At 40.8% G+C, this 15789-nt stretch overlaps 1 protein-coding gene across 3 annotated transcripts in view; it reads right to left on the bottom strand.

The window, feature by feature from the left end:
* The window catches only part of mpped1 (metallophosphoesterase domain containing 1), a 98647-nt gene that overhangs the window by 60021 nt on the left and 22837 nt on the right, over positions 1 to 15789 (bottom strand). For all 3 annotated transcript variants that reach the window (XM_058626095.1, XM_058626096.1, XM_058626097.1), the window contains one exon: positions 3254 to 3479. In XM_058626095.1, coding sequence (XP_058482078.1) covers positions 3254 to 3479 — 226 coding nt within the window. The remainder of the gene's footprint in view (positions 1 to 3253; positions 3480 to 15789) is intronic.

Raw genomic sequence — 15789 nt, 5'->3', positions numbered from 1 at the left:
AGGAAAAAAAATATGTGTTATCTCGAGATAATAAGACTCATTTTCTTGCGATAACGAGATACAATAATATGTTATCTCAAGATAACAAGGCCCGTTTTCTTGTGATAACGAGATAAAATTATGTTTTCTCGAGTTTATGAGATAAAATAACGTGTTATCTCGAGATAACAAGGTCAGTTTTCTCAAGATAATGAGATAAAATAATGTATATCAAGATAACAAGGTCCATTTTCTTGTGATGACGTGATAAATTAATGTTATCTCGAGATAATGAGATAAACTAATATGTTATCTCGAGATAATGAGATAAACTAATATGTTATCTCGAGATAATGAGATAAACTAACATGTTATCTCGAGATAATGAGATAAACTAACATGTTATCTCGAGATAATGAGATAAACTAACATGTTATCTCGAGATAATGAGATAAACTAACATGTTATCTCGAGATAATGAGATAAACTAGTATGTTATCTCGAGATAACAACACCCGTTTTGTTGTGATCATAAGATAAATGTGTTATCTTGAGATAACAAAGCTAGTTTTCTTGTGATAACGAGATACATTAACGTGTTATCTTGAGATAAAAAGGCCTGTTTCTCTTGATAACAAGATAACAAAAATATAACGTTGTTCCTTCTTTACTGATATTTCTTTCAGTGAAGAGTACCAGCAACACCATATAGGCTCTGACACCTGCCAGTAGTTTAAAATGTTGTACTTTAGTCAAGGTCTAACACAAAATGTGCCTTGTTATCTCAAGATAATGCATTCATTTATCTCATTGTTGCGATAAAATGAGCCTTCTTATCTTGTGATTACGCACTAATTCTTCTTGTTATTATGGGATAATAGTGATCTTGAGATAACAGACTGAGAAAATTATAGTCCCGACCATGGCCTCCTACTCTTACCACTCCTAAGTAACAGCAGCAATAATAACTCAGAGGGTCTGTGTGGGACATGTTTGCTCTGCTGTACCAAAATAAAGCACCTCTGTTCACACAAGAGTTGCTCCATGACACATTGACTGCCAGTTAAATGGTACATTTATACAGCACTTTTCTAGTCTTGACCACTCTGCTGGCACAGCCGTCAGGAGCAACGTGGGGTTAAGTGTTTTGGCCAAGGACACAAGGCATGTAGACTAGTGGAGCAGGGAATTGAACCCACAACCTTTGAGTTGAAAAACAACATGCTCTACCACTGACCTACCAGCTACAAGCCAAGATGTATGGGTGTAGCTATACAAGCCTATACAAGCGTAACAAACATAGCTATACAAGCCTTGCAGTCACACAAGTCCACCCTTGGTAAAACTGATCCGCCTGCCTTACTTCTGATTGGCTAATACCATGGCTTTGACTAGCTTCGTTGGTTGAGAGTCGCATCAGTTTAATGCCTCGAAGATGATGAGATTGAATGGCCAAAATGAAACCACAACAAAAACATGTGCAGCTGTTTTCTCTCCTTTCATTTTTTTTTTACCATTGACGGAGAACTTAAATCCCTGTGGAGCCGAGGCTCTCTCTCACACACACACACACACACAAATAATAATGTCTTCTTCAATCACCGTCCTCTTCACTGCCTCTCTCTACATTCCGCTCTCTCTCATCCATTGCCACATCTTCTTTCTTCCCTAGACTTCTCATTTGTTTCATTCCCTTCTCAGGTTCTCTCACTTTCCCCTTCCCTCACTTCTTTTTTTGCTCTTGCTCTTTTATTCCCATCTCCTGCTTTTGAACCAGTTTAGGCAGCTCTCTACTGTGACCTCGGCAATAAACTCTGGGGACCCTGCTATCACAGCAAACCAATTACCCTTAAACACACACACAGAAGCTGAATTAAAAAGCAGATTTATTATTAATTTGAAATGGCAAAGCTTTGTGTCAGAACACTAACATTTCACCTCAGTCACAGCTGGATTATTGTTTTACAAGGCCTGGGGCAATGACCTACTGATGCACTGAGGCGCCACTTGGCACTCTCATTATTTAATAGATGCCGTTTCTGTATTGAAACAACATGAAAGCTCAGATTTGTCATGAATTTATTACATTAAAGGGCTAGTTGCCATGAGATGGAGAGGGATGTTCTCAGACAGCACAGCTGCCGGCTCAGTTGCACACCATCTTAAAGACATATTTGCAACTTTAACTTGACAACAAAGTTTGTGTTGCTTTGTAAACCCCACACACCCCACACCAAATCCCATTGTGTGTGCATTTTCATCATGGCACACAGTACATCAGTAATTTATGATGATAAATTGATTCATCTCAAAATAACACATGACTAGTGGTGTACAACACACTGTGGGGGTTATTGCTTTTCTATCCATGATTTTGTATCTTCCAGGGTCAAAGTGCATCCATCTACATGGCCTGTCTGCTATGCGGTAATCAAATGACGTACACCAACTGATGCTGTGTGGAAAGACATGGCCAATACATTTTGACCTGAGTGGGGGAATTTCTCTCAGGACTTGTTTGTGTTCACCTGTCGGAAATTCTCTGTAGACACTAAGCAAAAAGCCAAAGAGCAACATCATTCATCTCTCAGCAGCAGTGAGCAAGTTCTCAATAAATAGAATTCTGTCTTCAACAACAGCAGAGACGGCTATACTGAGGTCTAACTGACCACTCGCGTAACACAACAGCGATGATACACATTTCCTGCAGTTTACATGTTGCACAATATTATATAGTACAATAAAACTAATAAGCCACAATCAGCCCAAAGTTGTTGTACTGACGCAAAGTTGGAGCACTGAAGTGATTCACTGGATTTGAAAGCTCACTGTGTTGGCCCTTCAGCTGAGACACAGCTTAAGAGATTTGTTCACATATCGTAGCATTTGGAGCCAAAGTCAAAGGCATCACATCGCTGGATTTAGCTATAAAAAAGGTTGGATGTGGTGAAACCATGTAGTCTAGTAAAAGAATATCTTATTTTGGGACAAAATCCCCAATTATTTCAAGTATCAGATTTGACTGATTATTCCAAATGTCCCACACAACATTGCGTCATTTAGGTAAGAGAAAGTGTAACCAAAATGGCTGCCAAGTAGCAAGACAATCCCTGTTGTGATGATGTTATCCAAACCAAAGTGAAGTCTTGGACGACCACAACAAAATATGTTGTGGAATTGATGTAATGAATTATCTAAGTACTTCATCAATAAGAGCACATTGGCCTGTGATTGTGGTGCAGCAGCAGCAGTAGTAGTAGTAGTGGTGACTCACCAGGGGGAGCCGTAGATCTTGAAGCCCCGTACAGTGACCTCAGAATCCTGCAGGTAGATGCAGTTAGTGAGCAGCGACTGGACATTCTCATAATTCTCCGGCTTCAGCTTGGATGCCGAGGGAAAGTAGTAGAAGTCCTGCTTGATCAGGTCAGCCATGAACTCTTGGTCGAAGGTCAACTCGTGATTTCCGGCAATTACGATCTTGATGTCGTAGGGCAGGGTACCTTCAGTAGCAGGAGAGGAGAGGGGGAGGAAGGGGAGTAAAAGAAAAGGCAGGGGGAGAAGGAGGGGAAAGAGTCATTGCAGGAACATAAGACTTGGGAGACTTTGGGAAAATGTAATGTAAGGATTGGGAGGACAAATACAGTGAAGTGCAGATGTTTGATGACAAATAAAGATGGATGAGGTAAACCCGAAAGATAATGTGGTGGAATGAAGATCAACAAAGAGGCAAAAAAAAGGGGGAGGGTGGAAAACAAAGAGAGAGAAGTAGGCTAGACTGAAAGATGACGGACAGACAGAGGAGGACATAGAAAATGGAGAGAGACATCAGGACATGGACAAAGAGACATGAGGTGGTGAAAACGGAGAAATTAACAAAAGAGGGGTTGACAGGCGGCATGGGGAAGAACAAGGAAGAAAAGGGAAATTAGGGAAGACATGAAACCCATCCCAGACGGCCTGGCTTTCTCATTGTTCCCCCTCATTTCTAGCAAATCTGTACATCTGTCTTAGCTTCCCTCCATCAGTCAAGGCCACAACCCACTGCACTGCTGTCTTCTGTTTGTGGAAGCATAGCTGAGCGCATCCATCAGGGAATCTTTATCTGGAGGAGCGACGAGGAGGGGAAGCAGTCGGAGTGATCGCTGTGAAGTTTGGAATGCAGAATATTAAAACGTTTATTCAGCAGCTGATGCTGCTTCATCTTTCCTCCTCACGCTTTCATCACCCCTCTCCTCCACATCTCCAGCAATCCTCTTCTTTGTCTCAGCGGATTTAATTGGCTATTCAGAACCTGGCACAGTGGTGTCCGATTGATCAGGCACCTCGCAAAGCCAGCAGGGGCAGAACCTTCACTACACAACACGTCCGTGTATGTGTACGTATAACAAAGTGAGAAATGGGCCAAACAACAGATGATGCTAGAGAACAGTTTGACACCAAATGTTGGAAGATTACTTACAGATTGTTGATGTGTTATCAGGACGTGTGTTTTTATAGTTACGATTAGGGTATTTGATTAACTATGAGGCTCAACACGCTGAAGATCCCGCAGAAGTGTTGGAATTTTCCAGGGTCTTTGAATGCACCTTGTTAGCTGCCCCTGTTAGCTCATCACAAACTTATTTTTTAAATTTCAAAATCAGGCTTTGTCTTTCTTCTAAGCCAAAAAAAAGTGACTTGTTACTGCAACGTTCACGTCTGTGTTTGATTCTCGTGATGTACTGTACTGTACATGCAAGGGGGATTTCAGCATCTACATCAATGGATGAAATCTTTAAATCTTTAATAACCACTGCTTTTTGTAAGACAGGGATGGATGACTGCTCCATCTGTCTGCAGATCAAATTTTATTTATAAGGCAATCCTTGGCTTATTACGTCCATACACATTTCACTTTGCTGCTTCATCAGCTCGGAACTAATTACAAAATCAGCTGAATCTTGAAGCGCTGGTCTCACATAACAATTCTAAATGAATTTGACATAACAAAAGAGTCATTTTGTATTTTATGCTGCTTGTGGATTTGTTCTATTTTCTTTAAATATTTTTTCTTATTTTTTGTCTTCGTAAATTACACTGTTATTTGTTATTTTGTTATCATAAGCTTGGCCAGGATCCTCTGCTAATGAATTACTCCCTATTGTTACACACCACCACCTACCCTAAATTATCCTTTAAATACCTGAAACATTGAAATCCGACATATCCCATGCTTTGCAGAAGACTAAAAAAAGAACCTCATTCATAACAACAAGATTTTCTCATTTCTGCCAAAAGGACCGCAAGAAAAAAAAAACACATATTAAGAGATTGAGATTAAGTTATTGGACCCTGTACTGAGCTGCAGAATGATCATACATCTCCTTTCTTTTTTTTCCTAACTCTTCTTATGATCTCTGCTGTATTATTTTACCATGACTGTGGGCTGCTGTTTTAAAAATAGATGAGCTATGTTCTGTGTGTTATGTGTTTGTTTTTCATTTTCCTATATGTTTTGTTCTTTTTCCCTTCAAAAACTAATTAACATCTTTATAAAAAAAAAAAAAAATAGAGCAATTTACTTGTGAGACAAGGTTGGTGATGGAGATTAGAGTCAAGATGGCTTTTGTTTTTTTTACAAGGAACACATGGCATGCAGCTGAGCGTGCTGATTTAAGTGTCAGCATTTATGTCTGTGAGGGTTTTTTCTCTCTCTCTGTGTTTTTGTATCTGTTACCTTTATAGGACCCTTTTTCTGGTATAAATGTTGACCTTGTCAGGGCATGTAGTCCTCATGGAGACCAAATCCTGGTCCTAATGAGGCGGAACCTGATTTGTGAGGTCTCATTTCTAGATAGACGTAGTGCTAAGTTTTGTATTGTGATTACATTAAGGTTAGGGTTAGGCATGAACTATTTGTTATGTACAACAGACTGAATCAGAATGTGTCCAATGAAAACACTCATTCTGTGCTGATGATACTGTGATCGACTAAAACATGGCTCTTTCTTTGAGTTCCAACTAAGCTTTTAATAATGTGCAAAACAACGTATGTGATGTAAAATGTCTTTAATCCCTATCTGTCCATATACTGTAATCACTGTCATATTGTATCCATAACTCAATCCTTGTCTTATAATTATAGTCCTACATTATTTGCAAAATCTCCTTTCTGAGGAACTGCTTAATGTTAGGGCTAAGATTCTAATTATGGTTAGGTTTCGGTTATGTTTAAGGTTAGAAATAAGGCTTTGTTTAGGGTGTACAAATGAATGGAAGTCATTGCAATGTCATGAGATAAAATTTCAACTAATGGTTATTTTCATCAACAATTTAACTGTCAATTATTTTATTATTTTATATAATTATTTTCTCGATTCATCGTTTGGTCCATAAAATGTTAAAACATGTCGATCATGGAAATGATGATGTATTCAAATGTCTTATTGTTTCCACAAACCAAAAATCCGTTTTAACGATATCTTTGTTATATGAAGCAAACTAACGAGAAGATATTCACATTTTAGAAGCTGAAAAATATGCATTTGTTTTCTATTTTTCTTTAAAACACTCAAAATAGTTGACGATTCATTTAGTAATTGTTCCTTACCAATGTTAGCAGTGTGGACTGATGTGTGGAAAATGTTGGTTCAAATTTTATGTGGGGACATTTTGACCTTGTGAGGCAATTTCAGCTGGTCCTGGCAACTTTAAGGGGCTTTAAGAGTTAGGAATAGACATGTAGCTGGGATGGTTAAGGTTAAGGTAAGGGGCTAGGGGGAGCCATTATGCCTGTGGGTGTCCTCACTAATAACGCTGCACAAGAATGTGTGTGAGTTTGCATGCATCTGTGCATGAGTGTCATGTGAGTGAAAAGGACTAATTAAAGTGAGCTTTAGAGGAGGCTGACAGCCTGGCGATGGCTCTGTCACAACAGCCAATCACAGCCTGGTGACAGATAGAGCGAAAGAGAGGAGGTTTGGAGGAGAGAGGGACCAAAATGCAGTAGTTTAGGAAGCCCAAAAATCCTTGAGTGTGAAGGAGGAATAATAACAAGATGAAAGCAGCTGTCACAGAGTGCCCATCTCTGCATTTTGGGCCCAGGCCGCCTCCTCCTCCTCCTCCTCCTCCTCCTCCTCCTCTCCCCAGCACTGCTCCCATTTGTTTGGCGGAAGGACTTGTGTTTAGTTGTCAAGCAGACAACAGAGAAGTCTCCTAAATGAGGGGCTGCACCTCAACAAAGGCACACGGTCACACTCGTCACTGCACAATCAAAATATGTTGTTGATTCCTCTTCATCAGACTTTGGCATCTCAAGCAGTGTTTGCTCATACACCTCTCATAAACTGAGATGGAAGGAATGTCCAAACAAAAAATCTAGTCATTATCTTTTACCAAACCCCAACTGAAGCTCACAGGACAAGTACTCCTAGTACTCCACTACTAGTTTCACTGCGAGCCTATTCGCTGAATAGTGAATGGCATATAATCACGCTAGTTCACATTTCAATGGCCTTTATGTCCAAAGTTCTCCTCTGTTCTCCTCTCAATATGTTTTGCCAATTAGGGAAAAGGAGAAGTGAAGAGGTGGTCACTGAATATCTAGCTGTAAAAGAAGGTTTCAAGATGGGATATAATCTGCCTTAACCAGGTAGGTTACCTACCTACCTTACCAACCTTCTGGAAACAAATATTACCTACATGGTAAGTGTGGAAATGTGTAATGAGACATTTACAATGCAGCAACTTAATGCATTTAATCATGCAGACATGGTCAAGATGAACCCCTGAAGTTCAAATCAAGCATCAGAATGAAGAAGAAAGGTGATTTAAGTGACTTAAAGCAAGGACCTTGCCCGGAAATACATAGAAAATGCTTATTCTAAGCATTTTTTTTTTCAAAGCAATTCTAAACTTTAACCAAACAATTGTATTTTCCATGTATGCCACTTACCCTTACCCTAAATATTACACACTGAACTACCCTATGTAGTATTTGTATTTACTACGTTATCAGCTGTGTACCTGAGATAATTAGTTGGTTTATTTCACTGCCAAGTTCCAACTTAGACACATGTTCTCGGTATCTTTAATGATGACAAATCTCACCAGGAAAGGAACCCTTAGCGGCACACGGAGCATAACATCTACCTGAAGACCTGGAACACACTGTATGTGAAGTGAGGCTGCGTCCATCGTCTGATGCCGGTCCAAATCACGTGGATTAAATAGCAGCAACTGCATGTTTACACATCTTTGCTGTCAGATTCAATAGATACACTATGATACTCAGGTGATACTGATAGACATCCCTCAAGTCCATCCGAACTAAGATTGGGCGACGTACAATCAACAGTAAAAAGCTTTTTGTAGATTTGCTCTCATTTGCAAATAAAACCAATTAACAATGATTCAAGAAGGAGACAGAAAACTAGGAAGCAGCAATCGGCAATGCGTAATATGCAAAGAAACAGTCAAACACAGTCAAGAAGAGGGGGTTAAACTGTTCACAAGTGTCAATACATAAGTGTGTGAGCCTGAGGGAGACAGAGAGGCTACAAAGAAAAGATGCTCATATATTAAACAGAAAAATAAACCCTGGCTCTTCTCTGAAATTATGCGAAATGCAGTTTCTCACTCAGGATGTTTGACGGCTAAATGTAAACTGATGGAAAATACTGCAGGGAGAAACATAAAAATCCACCAGCTGGACACAAATACACACACTTTGCAGACTTAGATTTAAATTTCATGGATGAATTTAGTGAAAGTTTCCCCCCCCTGAATAAAGTTTCAAGTGACAAGGTGTGAATACCAACTGGCTGAATAAGACTTAAAGCACGCAGACAGTGAGTGCATCTGTTTATTGTAATTCTCTGTCTGAGACTGCTGTCTGTCAATATGAAAATAATAACCATTCAAAAATGAAAGGAACTCAACAATGCAGTCTGTTGTTGTCTCCACAAAGAAGAAATCATTTGCCACAAGATAATTTCTCCATCGAATAAAAAAATGAATTTGTTGCTTCTGTGACAAAAGGCACAAGAAAGGAAAGAAGAAAGGAAGAGGATGTGGGTGGACCCATGTGTACATCTGTGTGTGTGTGTGCATGTGTGTGTGTGTGTGTCTCAAACACACACACACATGCACACACAACATGCGGGATGCTTTTTGTCACCCGGCCATCTTTTTGTCTTTGAATTCAAAAGGCTGCTTTAAAGCGACAAATACTTTTAATTTGCATGGAAGTGAATCAGCGCGGCAGCACGAGGCAGATAGCAACGTCAAACTAAATAACTCAAAAACAAAAGGACTGAGTGAGTGAGGGAGTGAGGGAGTGAGTAAGTGAGGGAGTGAGTGAGTGAGGGAGTGAATAAACAAAGGGGAAGCCTGAGGACAACATGGTGGCTGTTCCCTGATGTTAGAATTATTCAATTATTGTCCGACTAAAACAAGACAATTAAAATACATATTACCATTACTGTATTTTAATGAGCATGGTGGCTTAGTGGTTAGCACTGTTGCCTCACAGCAACAAGGTGCTGGGTTTGATTCCCTCTTTCTGTGTGGACTTTTTATGTTCCGCATGGGTTTCCTCCCACCACAACGTGTATGAGCGGACATTAGTCCAGATGTCTTAACTCAGGGACCTTGCCAACTAGATTTGAAAATGAAAAAAACTGTGAGAAAATGTTCACTTTTGAGAGCGAAGAAATGCTGTTGTGGTGGAGTAAAAAAACACCTCCACAAGGTCTGTCCTCGCCCGTGTGCACTTGTACACTTAAGGCAAGGCAACTTATGTGTAGCACATACATGAAGCCAAACATCTGCAGCATGTGGATAAACACCATCTTTGGGCACCATATATATTTAACAATATGCATCATGACCGCGTCTACAATAGCTTTCCACTGTGTTCCTTTCCTGTCATACGGGACTCTACTGCTGGAGATTGTTTTTTTTAGCGAGTGTTTGTGGGTTATAGTGCTTTATCTCTCACAGAGAGCGACATTTCTCCTTGCTGGCTGTCATGCTTCCCTTCTTGTTACCAGGCTGTGTGAGTCTTGGGAGAAGCAGGGGGAGGAGTCAGCCCATTGTGAACCACGGGAGCCCAAGGAGAGCGTCGGCAGTGGCATGAGGAAATTCGATTTTCTGATTTTCACGAAAAAAAACGAATCGCCCGAAACAACGAATTGAAATGAATCGATAAAATTGAGCCCTATATCTAAGTTAATTAGCAAGTCTGTAACCAGTTTGCATTCAGCTACCGGAAGAAGACAACAGTGTGAAAACCTGAACAAATTCTGAATGGATGGTAGGAAGATAAGGAATGATGATCAACATGCTAACAACTAGATGACATTATTTTGGTTGGTGATGTAACAGGTGAACAGGAAAAAACCCTGATGCAAACAAGCTGGAAAAGGGGCATATTGCGACCAAGTGTCGCACAAGAGATTGATTTGCCGCTAGTGCTTGTATCCAGGAGGGACAAGGACAGTTGGACAATGAAACGGCATGGTCACCATACAACTGTAGCTTGTCTGTGGATGGAAGGGGGCTGCCATCAGGAGTGGAAATGAGTCTTTCCTCCACAGTCCCCTCATCTTTTTAAAGTCCTCTGCTTGGCAGAGCCACTGAGGTTCAGTGTCATTGCTCTTTTGTCAAGTGCCTGCTCCCCCCTCCAGTCCTCTGACCGTCTCTCTGATTTCTGCTTTGCCTGAATGTCAGTTTCTGTGTATGTTTGTCTGACTGTCAACACAAATCCATCCTCCCTCTACGAGGCAGTGTGTGTGTGTGTGTGTGTGTGTGTGTGTGAGAGAGAACCACAGTTCAGCCACAATTGTTCTGCTGATGGGTGGTCTGCTCTTTGAAGAGGAAAATCCCTGCCCTGCTGAAAGCTCTGGCGTGTACGGAGGGATTGCCCCCTATTGTGTGTGTGTGTGTGCGTGTGTGTGTGTGTGTGTGCACATGCAAAATCAAAAAAAAAGCCAGAAATGTCCCGCCTGCCAAAACAAAGTTAATTCCCAAGTGTGTGTGAGAGAGTGTGTGTGTGTGTAGATACCAAAACCTAGTACCCACAATGTCCTGCCAAGCAACTTAATTCCAGTCAATGTGTTGTGTGTGTGTGTAATTGCAGAAAACAGGGAGCCAATAATTCCTGCCAACACAAAAATGATGAAATTTATAGCAGAGTGTGTCAGTATGAGTGCAAGCATGCCGGGATTAGGGCCGTGTGAAAAAGTTAATAATAAAAACCAGATATTATTTTCAGATTTCTGGTCTAAATGGAAGACGTCTAGATTTAGAGTTGAAATTACAATTTTCTTCATCCATCCATCCATACATACATACAGTATTATGTGCGAAAACAGTATCCATAACTTTCTATAATAATAAGGATAACTCAGAGAATGACAAGTCCCATTTTAATGAAATGAACCGTTCCATACCACACAGCTGTATGATGTCTTAATGCTGATGAATGACCTTCCTGATTATTAGTGTTCTAGATCATTAGCACTAGCACTTTTAAAGCTCAATGATGGGTTGGTTTCCGATTGATACTACTTACATATCATGAGCACACGAGAGAGATGTATAAAAAAAGAAATGAATAGAAATGTCCAAAGCCTGAATTCAATACTTAACATGTGTGGCCAAATAATTGTGTCCATATCATGTGTATTTTGCCCACTTGACTAACAGCTGCTCCACTTTAAAAATGTTGATACATATGACATCATTTGATAAACATGAGTTGTTAAAAATAAATAAAAGTCACATTCAAATAGTTTTTTTTTTGGCAAATGGAACCTTCCTTAGGATTTGCAAAAAGGGAAATTGCAACATTCTTCTGAGCGACTATAATGTCCTCACAAGTGGGCCATGTGGGCACACACACACACACACACACACACCCACACACACACACACACACACACACACACAGAGTTTATGTATGTCTTTTTTATGTACAGAACCCAGCACGGCGTCAGCGTCAGCCTTTATCCATGTGAGCATAAACAGAAATGCAACAATTCACAGAGAAGCTTCAAAAGCATGAGCACTGATGTTCAAAGACAGACAGGCTAAAGACTCAGCTCGGATCAGTCCTAATTCCTTCACAGTGTGTGTGTGTGTGTGTGTGTGTGTGCGTGTGTGTGTGTGTGTGTGCGTGTGTGTCAGGCGAAACATGAGAGAGGAGAAAACGGGAAGATGAGAGATGAGGTGGAGATGAATGATGGAGAAGGAGACGCATCAAGACTTCTGTCTTCCCACCTTCAGCTTAAACTTAAGTCTCACTTGTTTCATTTAACTCACCGCCCACACCCTGCTACGTCTCATCTCAGACACACACACACACACACACACACACACACTTACATGAGCAGACGCTAAACAAAGACAACCGGCAATTATAAGACAGCGTACACAAACACCACCTACAGAGCTAAACGCATCCAAAACACACATTTTATCTGCGCACAGCAGCGCTTTCCTCACACCTCACAATGTCCTCACTGAGGATAATGCACTACACACACACACACACACACACACGGATCGACACACACATAACCAGTGACAAAGACAGATCAGCACATCATAAAGCCTCCTTGTAGGTGGTCTCTCTCTCCCTCTCCTCTTCCTCTGTCCTACACATCATCTTCCTCTCTTTCATGCTGTCTGCTCCACTTCCACATCTACTGTGACGACGTCGCCTCCGGGATAATGTGGCTGAAGATTAAGCAGCGACTTTCGGAAAAGCGACGACGTGGGCTCCTGATGGATTTAAGAAGTGGCCACCAGCCATCCGTCCCATGTCTGATGTAAAACTGGATTCCTGTTGACGCCACATTCAGCCAGTGCTAAACCACAACCCTCGTGCACTACATTACATTTGTGTTGCTTTCTTAACTACTTTATATGCGAGTGCATATCTACATATAGGAACAGTTTTAAGATGAGATTTAAGATTTTTTTCAACTGAGGGTTTTCTTTTCCAGTGAGAACTCAAACTCGAATAAATCAAAATAGTTGACGATGAATTCAGCAATTGATCAATCATTGCAGTCCAGTATGAAATTTGATGCACAGAGATAAAACAGTGTCATTGTATAATATCCTGATTTCTCATCATTTGCACCAAGCAAACCAAAATGTGCAAATAATGACACATTTGCATCAAATTAAAATATTTAAATGTACAAATCCATGTTGATTTGAGATCCAACCAGCTTTGACAATAATTGTTTCAGAAATGGAAGCAAAAAAGGACTGTTGCTGTATGAGCACATTAAAGGTGGGCGAGAACAGCAATGACAAGGAACCCTAACCAGTAAGTTCACAAAAAGTGTATGCCTCACATGATTTAAGCTATTGTATGCTATTGTATACCACTAACTATAGCTAGTGCTGGGTATCTGCAGGTTGTAGGTCATGACAAGCAAGTGACGGGGCCTCAATTGTGTGAAAGGTGACTTTGTGGTCCATGTGAATGCACAATAAAAATAAGAATAGAATTGAATAGAAAGCCTTTATTGTCATTGTACACTGCAAGATAAATTGTTGTTTTTTTTGTAAAATAAGAAACCTAAAGAAGAAATACTGACAGTGCATGGACGGGAAGCGTAAATGTATAATAGTGCAAAATGTGAAGTGAATAGTGTAAAACCGAATATCAGTCCCAATTCATTTACTGTGGGTGCATGTATGAAATTAAAGTTCTGTTTTTTTTAGGTGTGGTTATATGAGGTATCAACAAAAAAGCCGACTGAAGCCGAGTGACAACATGGCTGCCAGCAGGGACACCAGGACAATATAGGTGTTAGCTAAAGAAATGCCTGAATGGCTTAAGTCTACAATATGGTTATAATATGTTTCCTACTTAATTTGACCATTAGACAGCCAACAGAGACAATTATTTAACTAAATGAACAAACGAGGTAGCAGTAAACCAGCCACTCCAGCTAGAAACGTTGATTCTCTCTATGGCACTTGGTGCAGGAGAGCGAGCGGGTCACAAAGCAAAACAAAACTCCCTTTCTTGTTGGATAAGACCGTTTAAAGCAATTGATATATTCTTACGATGTTATAGATTTAAGCAGGCATAGATTTTATTAGGTGTCTCTTTTTCTAAGTGGATGAAACCCGTGTTTATTTGTCTCCCAGCTGGCAAACATGTTTTCACTGTCTGTCTTATGCTGTTACTGGTCACAGCGGGAGCACGCGGCACAGTCAGCTGCTTTTTATGTGCCATTGCCTTGTATAATAGCAACCTGAAGTACCCCATTAATTAGTCAAATAAAGTAAGGGAGCAAGGCCACACCTCCACCACTCCTCAAATCATATCCTGTTCATCTGAACGTCAGCGACCAAATCATGGCATCTTTTCTCCTGAAGAGCAAAGCCATTCACTTCACCTGCAACAACAATAATTAAAACTGCTCTACTGTGTTTTCATCAATAGTCCAACAGAGCTCCAACATTTCCAGCCTCCTCTACAGGACAGAGCCAGTCTCATCACAAGTTCTGTGAAATGGCCTCTGCTGCCTCCACAGGAGCAGTCTGCATCATCAGCTTCCCCTGATGGGGGGCATGTTGTATCTCCCTCCAGTGCCCGCTCCCTCTGTGTATGAGATCTATCCATCTTCCCTTCATTCAGCTGAAAAAATGGCATCTGCCATATATTCTTTCACAGCCCACACAGCGGCAAACAAGCCTCTTCCAGCAACCCTCGGGGCGGCTCCACCACAGGCTGATTAAGTTAGTGATTCCCAGCCTCCTCCTTTATTTTCAAATGGTCTATCATTTTCCTCTTCCTCCTCACCCTCTCCTTTTTCCAACAGAGTTTTTCTTCTTGCTTCAGTAACTACACTGTAGCATCCAGTACTGCCATCCATTCATCAACATCCAATACTTCAGCTTCCATTAAAGCCTCTATATGACTGTCTGCTGTGCAAGTGAACGTTATTTATAGTTTGTTTTTATTTCCCTGCCTTATCTATTAATGCACACTCCAGTCTAGTACAATCCAGTCCAGTACTCCACAGAATCCACAGCCCACAAAAGAGGGTTTTTTCTGTCTGCTATGTTGCTTCAAAGCTCCACTGTGTAAGTTCTGTCACAAAAACTTTGCTAAGGTCATCAACACTTGCATGCTTCTTATAGTTATAGTTTATAGATGGGAGGGCACCTTTATAGATCTGCTGGACGCTCTGCATCTGGTCAAGTTTGTCCTTGGGATCTTGGGCAAGTCAGTCTTGTCATTTTCTTTGGTAAGCCTTAGATCTTGGAATTTGCGTTTCTCAGGCATCACGTAATTTGCTCTCATTTGCTTAACGTCAGTCGCTCATTGTTCTGCATGGACTCTCACGTCAACGGCGGAGAGAGTCAGTGTACAGTGGCCACAACACTACGTCTGTTCTGCGTAGGCCTAGTCTTTGTACATCAAGCAATGCAGGGCGCATGAAACAGTAGCGGCGTATATATATACACATACAGAGCAGGTGATCTGCTAAGGGTGGATCAAAATATCAGTTTGGTGATTTGTTGTCCTTTCTCGTTCAACGAGAATTGATATGTGAGTCAGAGCAAATACTATAAAGTATATTTAGTAATATAAGTTAACCAATGAAGGCGCTCTAAAGTAAACAGTCGCTGCCAGTTTCATTTGCCGGGCTCTGTCTCCTCATGGCGGTGCTGCTCAAATGAATGTGGCTGAAGAAGAGGAAGTTTACAGCAGGATGATGGCAGTGAAAGCTACATTAAGAGATGTTTCTGCACTTTGTTCTCTATGTTGTGAATAAATTGAGAAATCCTGCACGT

The sequence above is a fragment of the Solea solea genome, chromosome 3, assembly GCF_958295425.1.
Source record: "Solea solea chromosome 3, fSolSol10.1, whole genome shotgun sequence".
Lineage (NCBI taxonomy): Eukaryota > Metazoa > Chordata > Actinopteri > Pleuronectiformes > Soleidae > Solea > Solea solea.
This window is presented reverse-complemented; position numbering and strand designations above follow the sequence as displayed.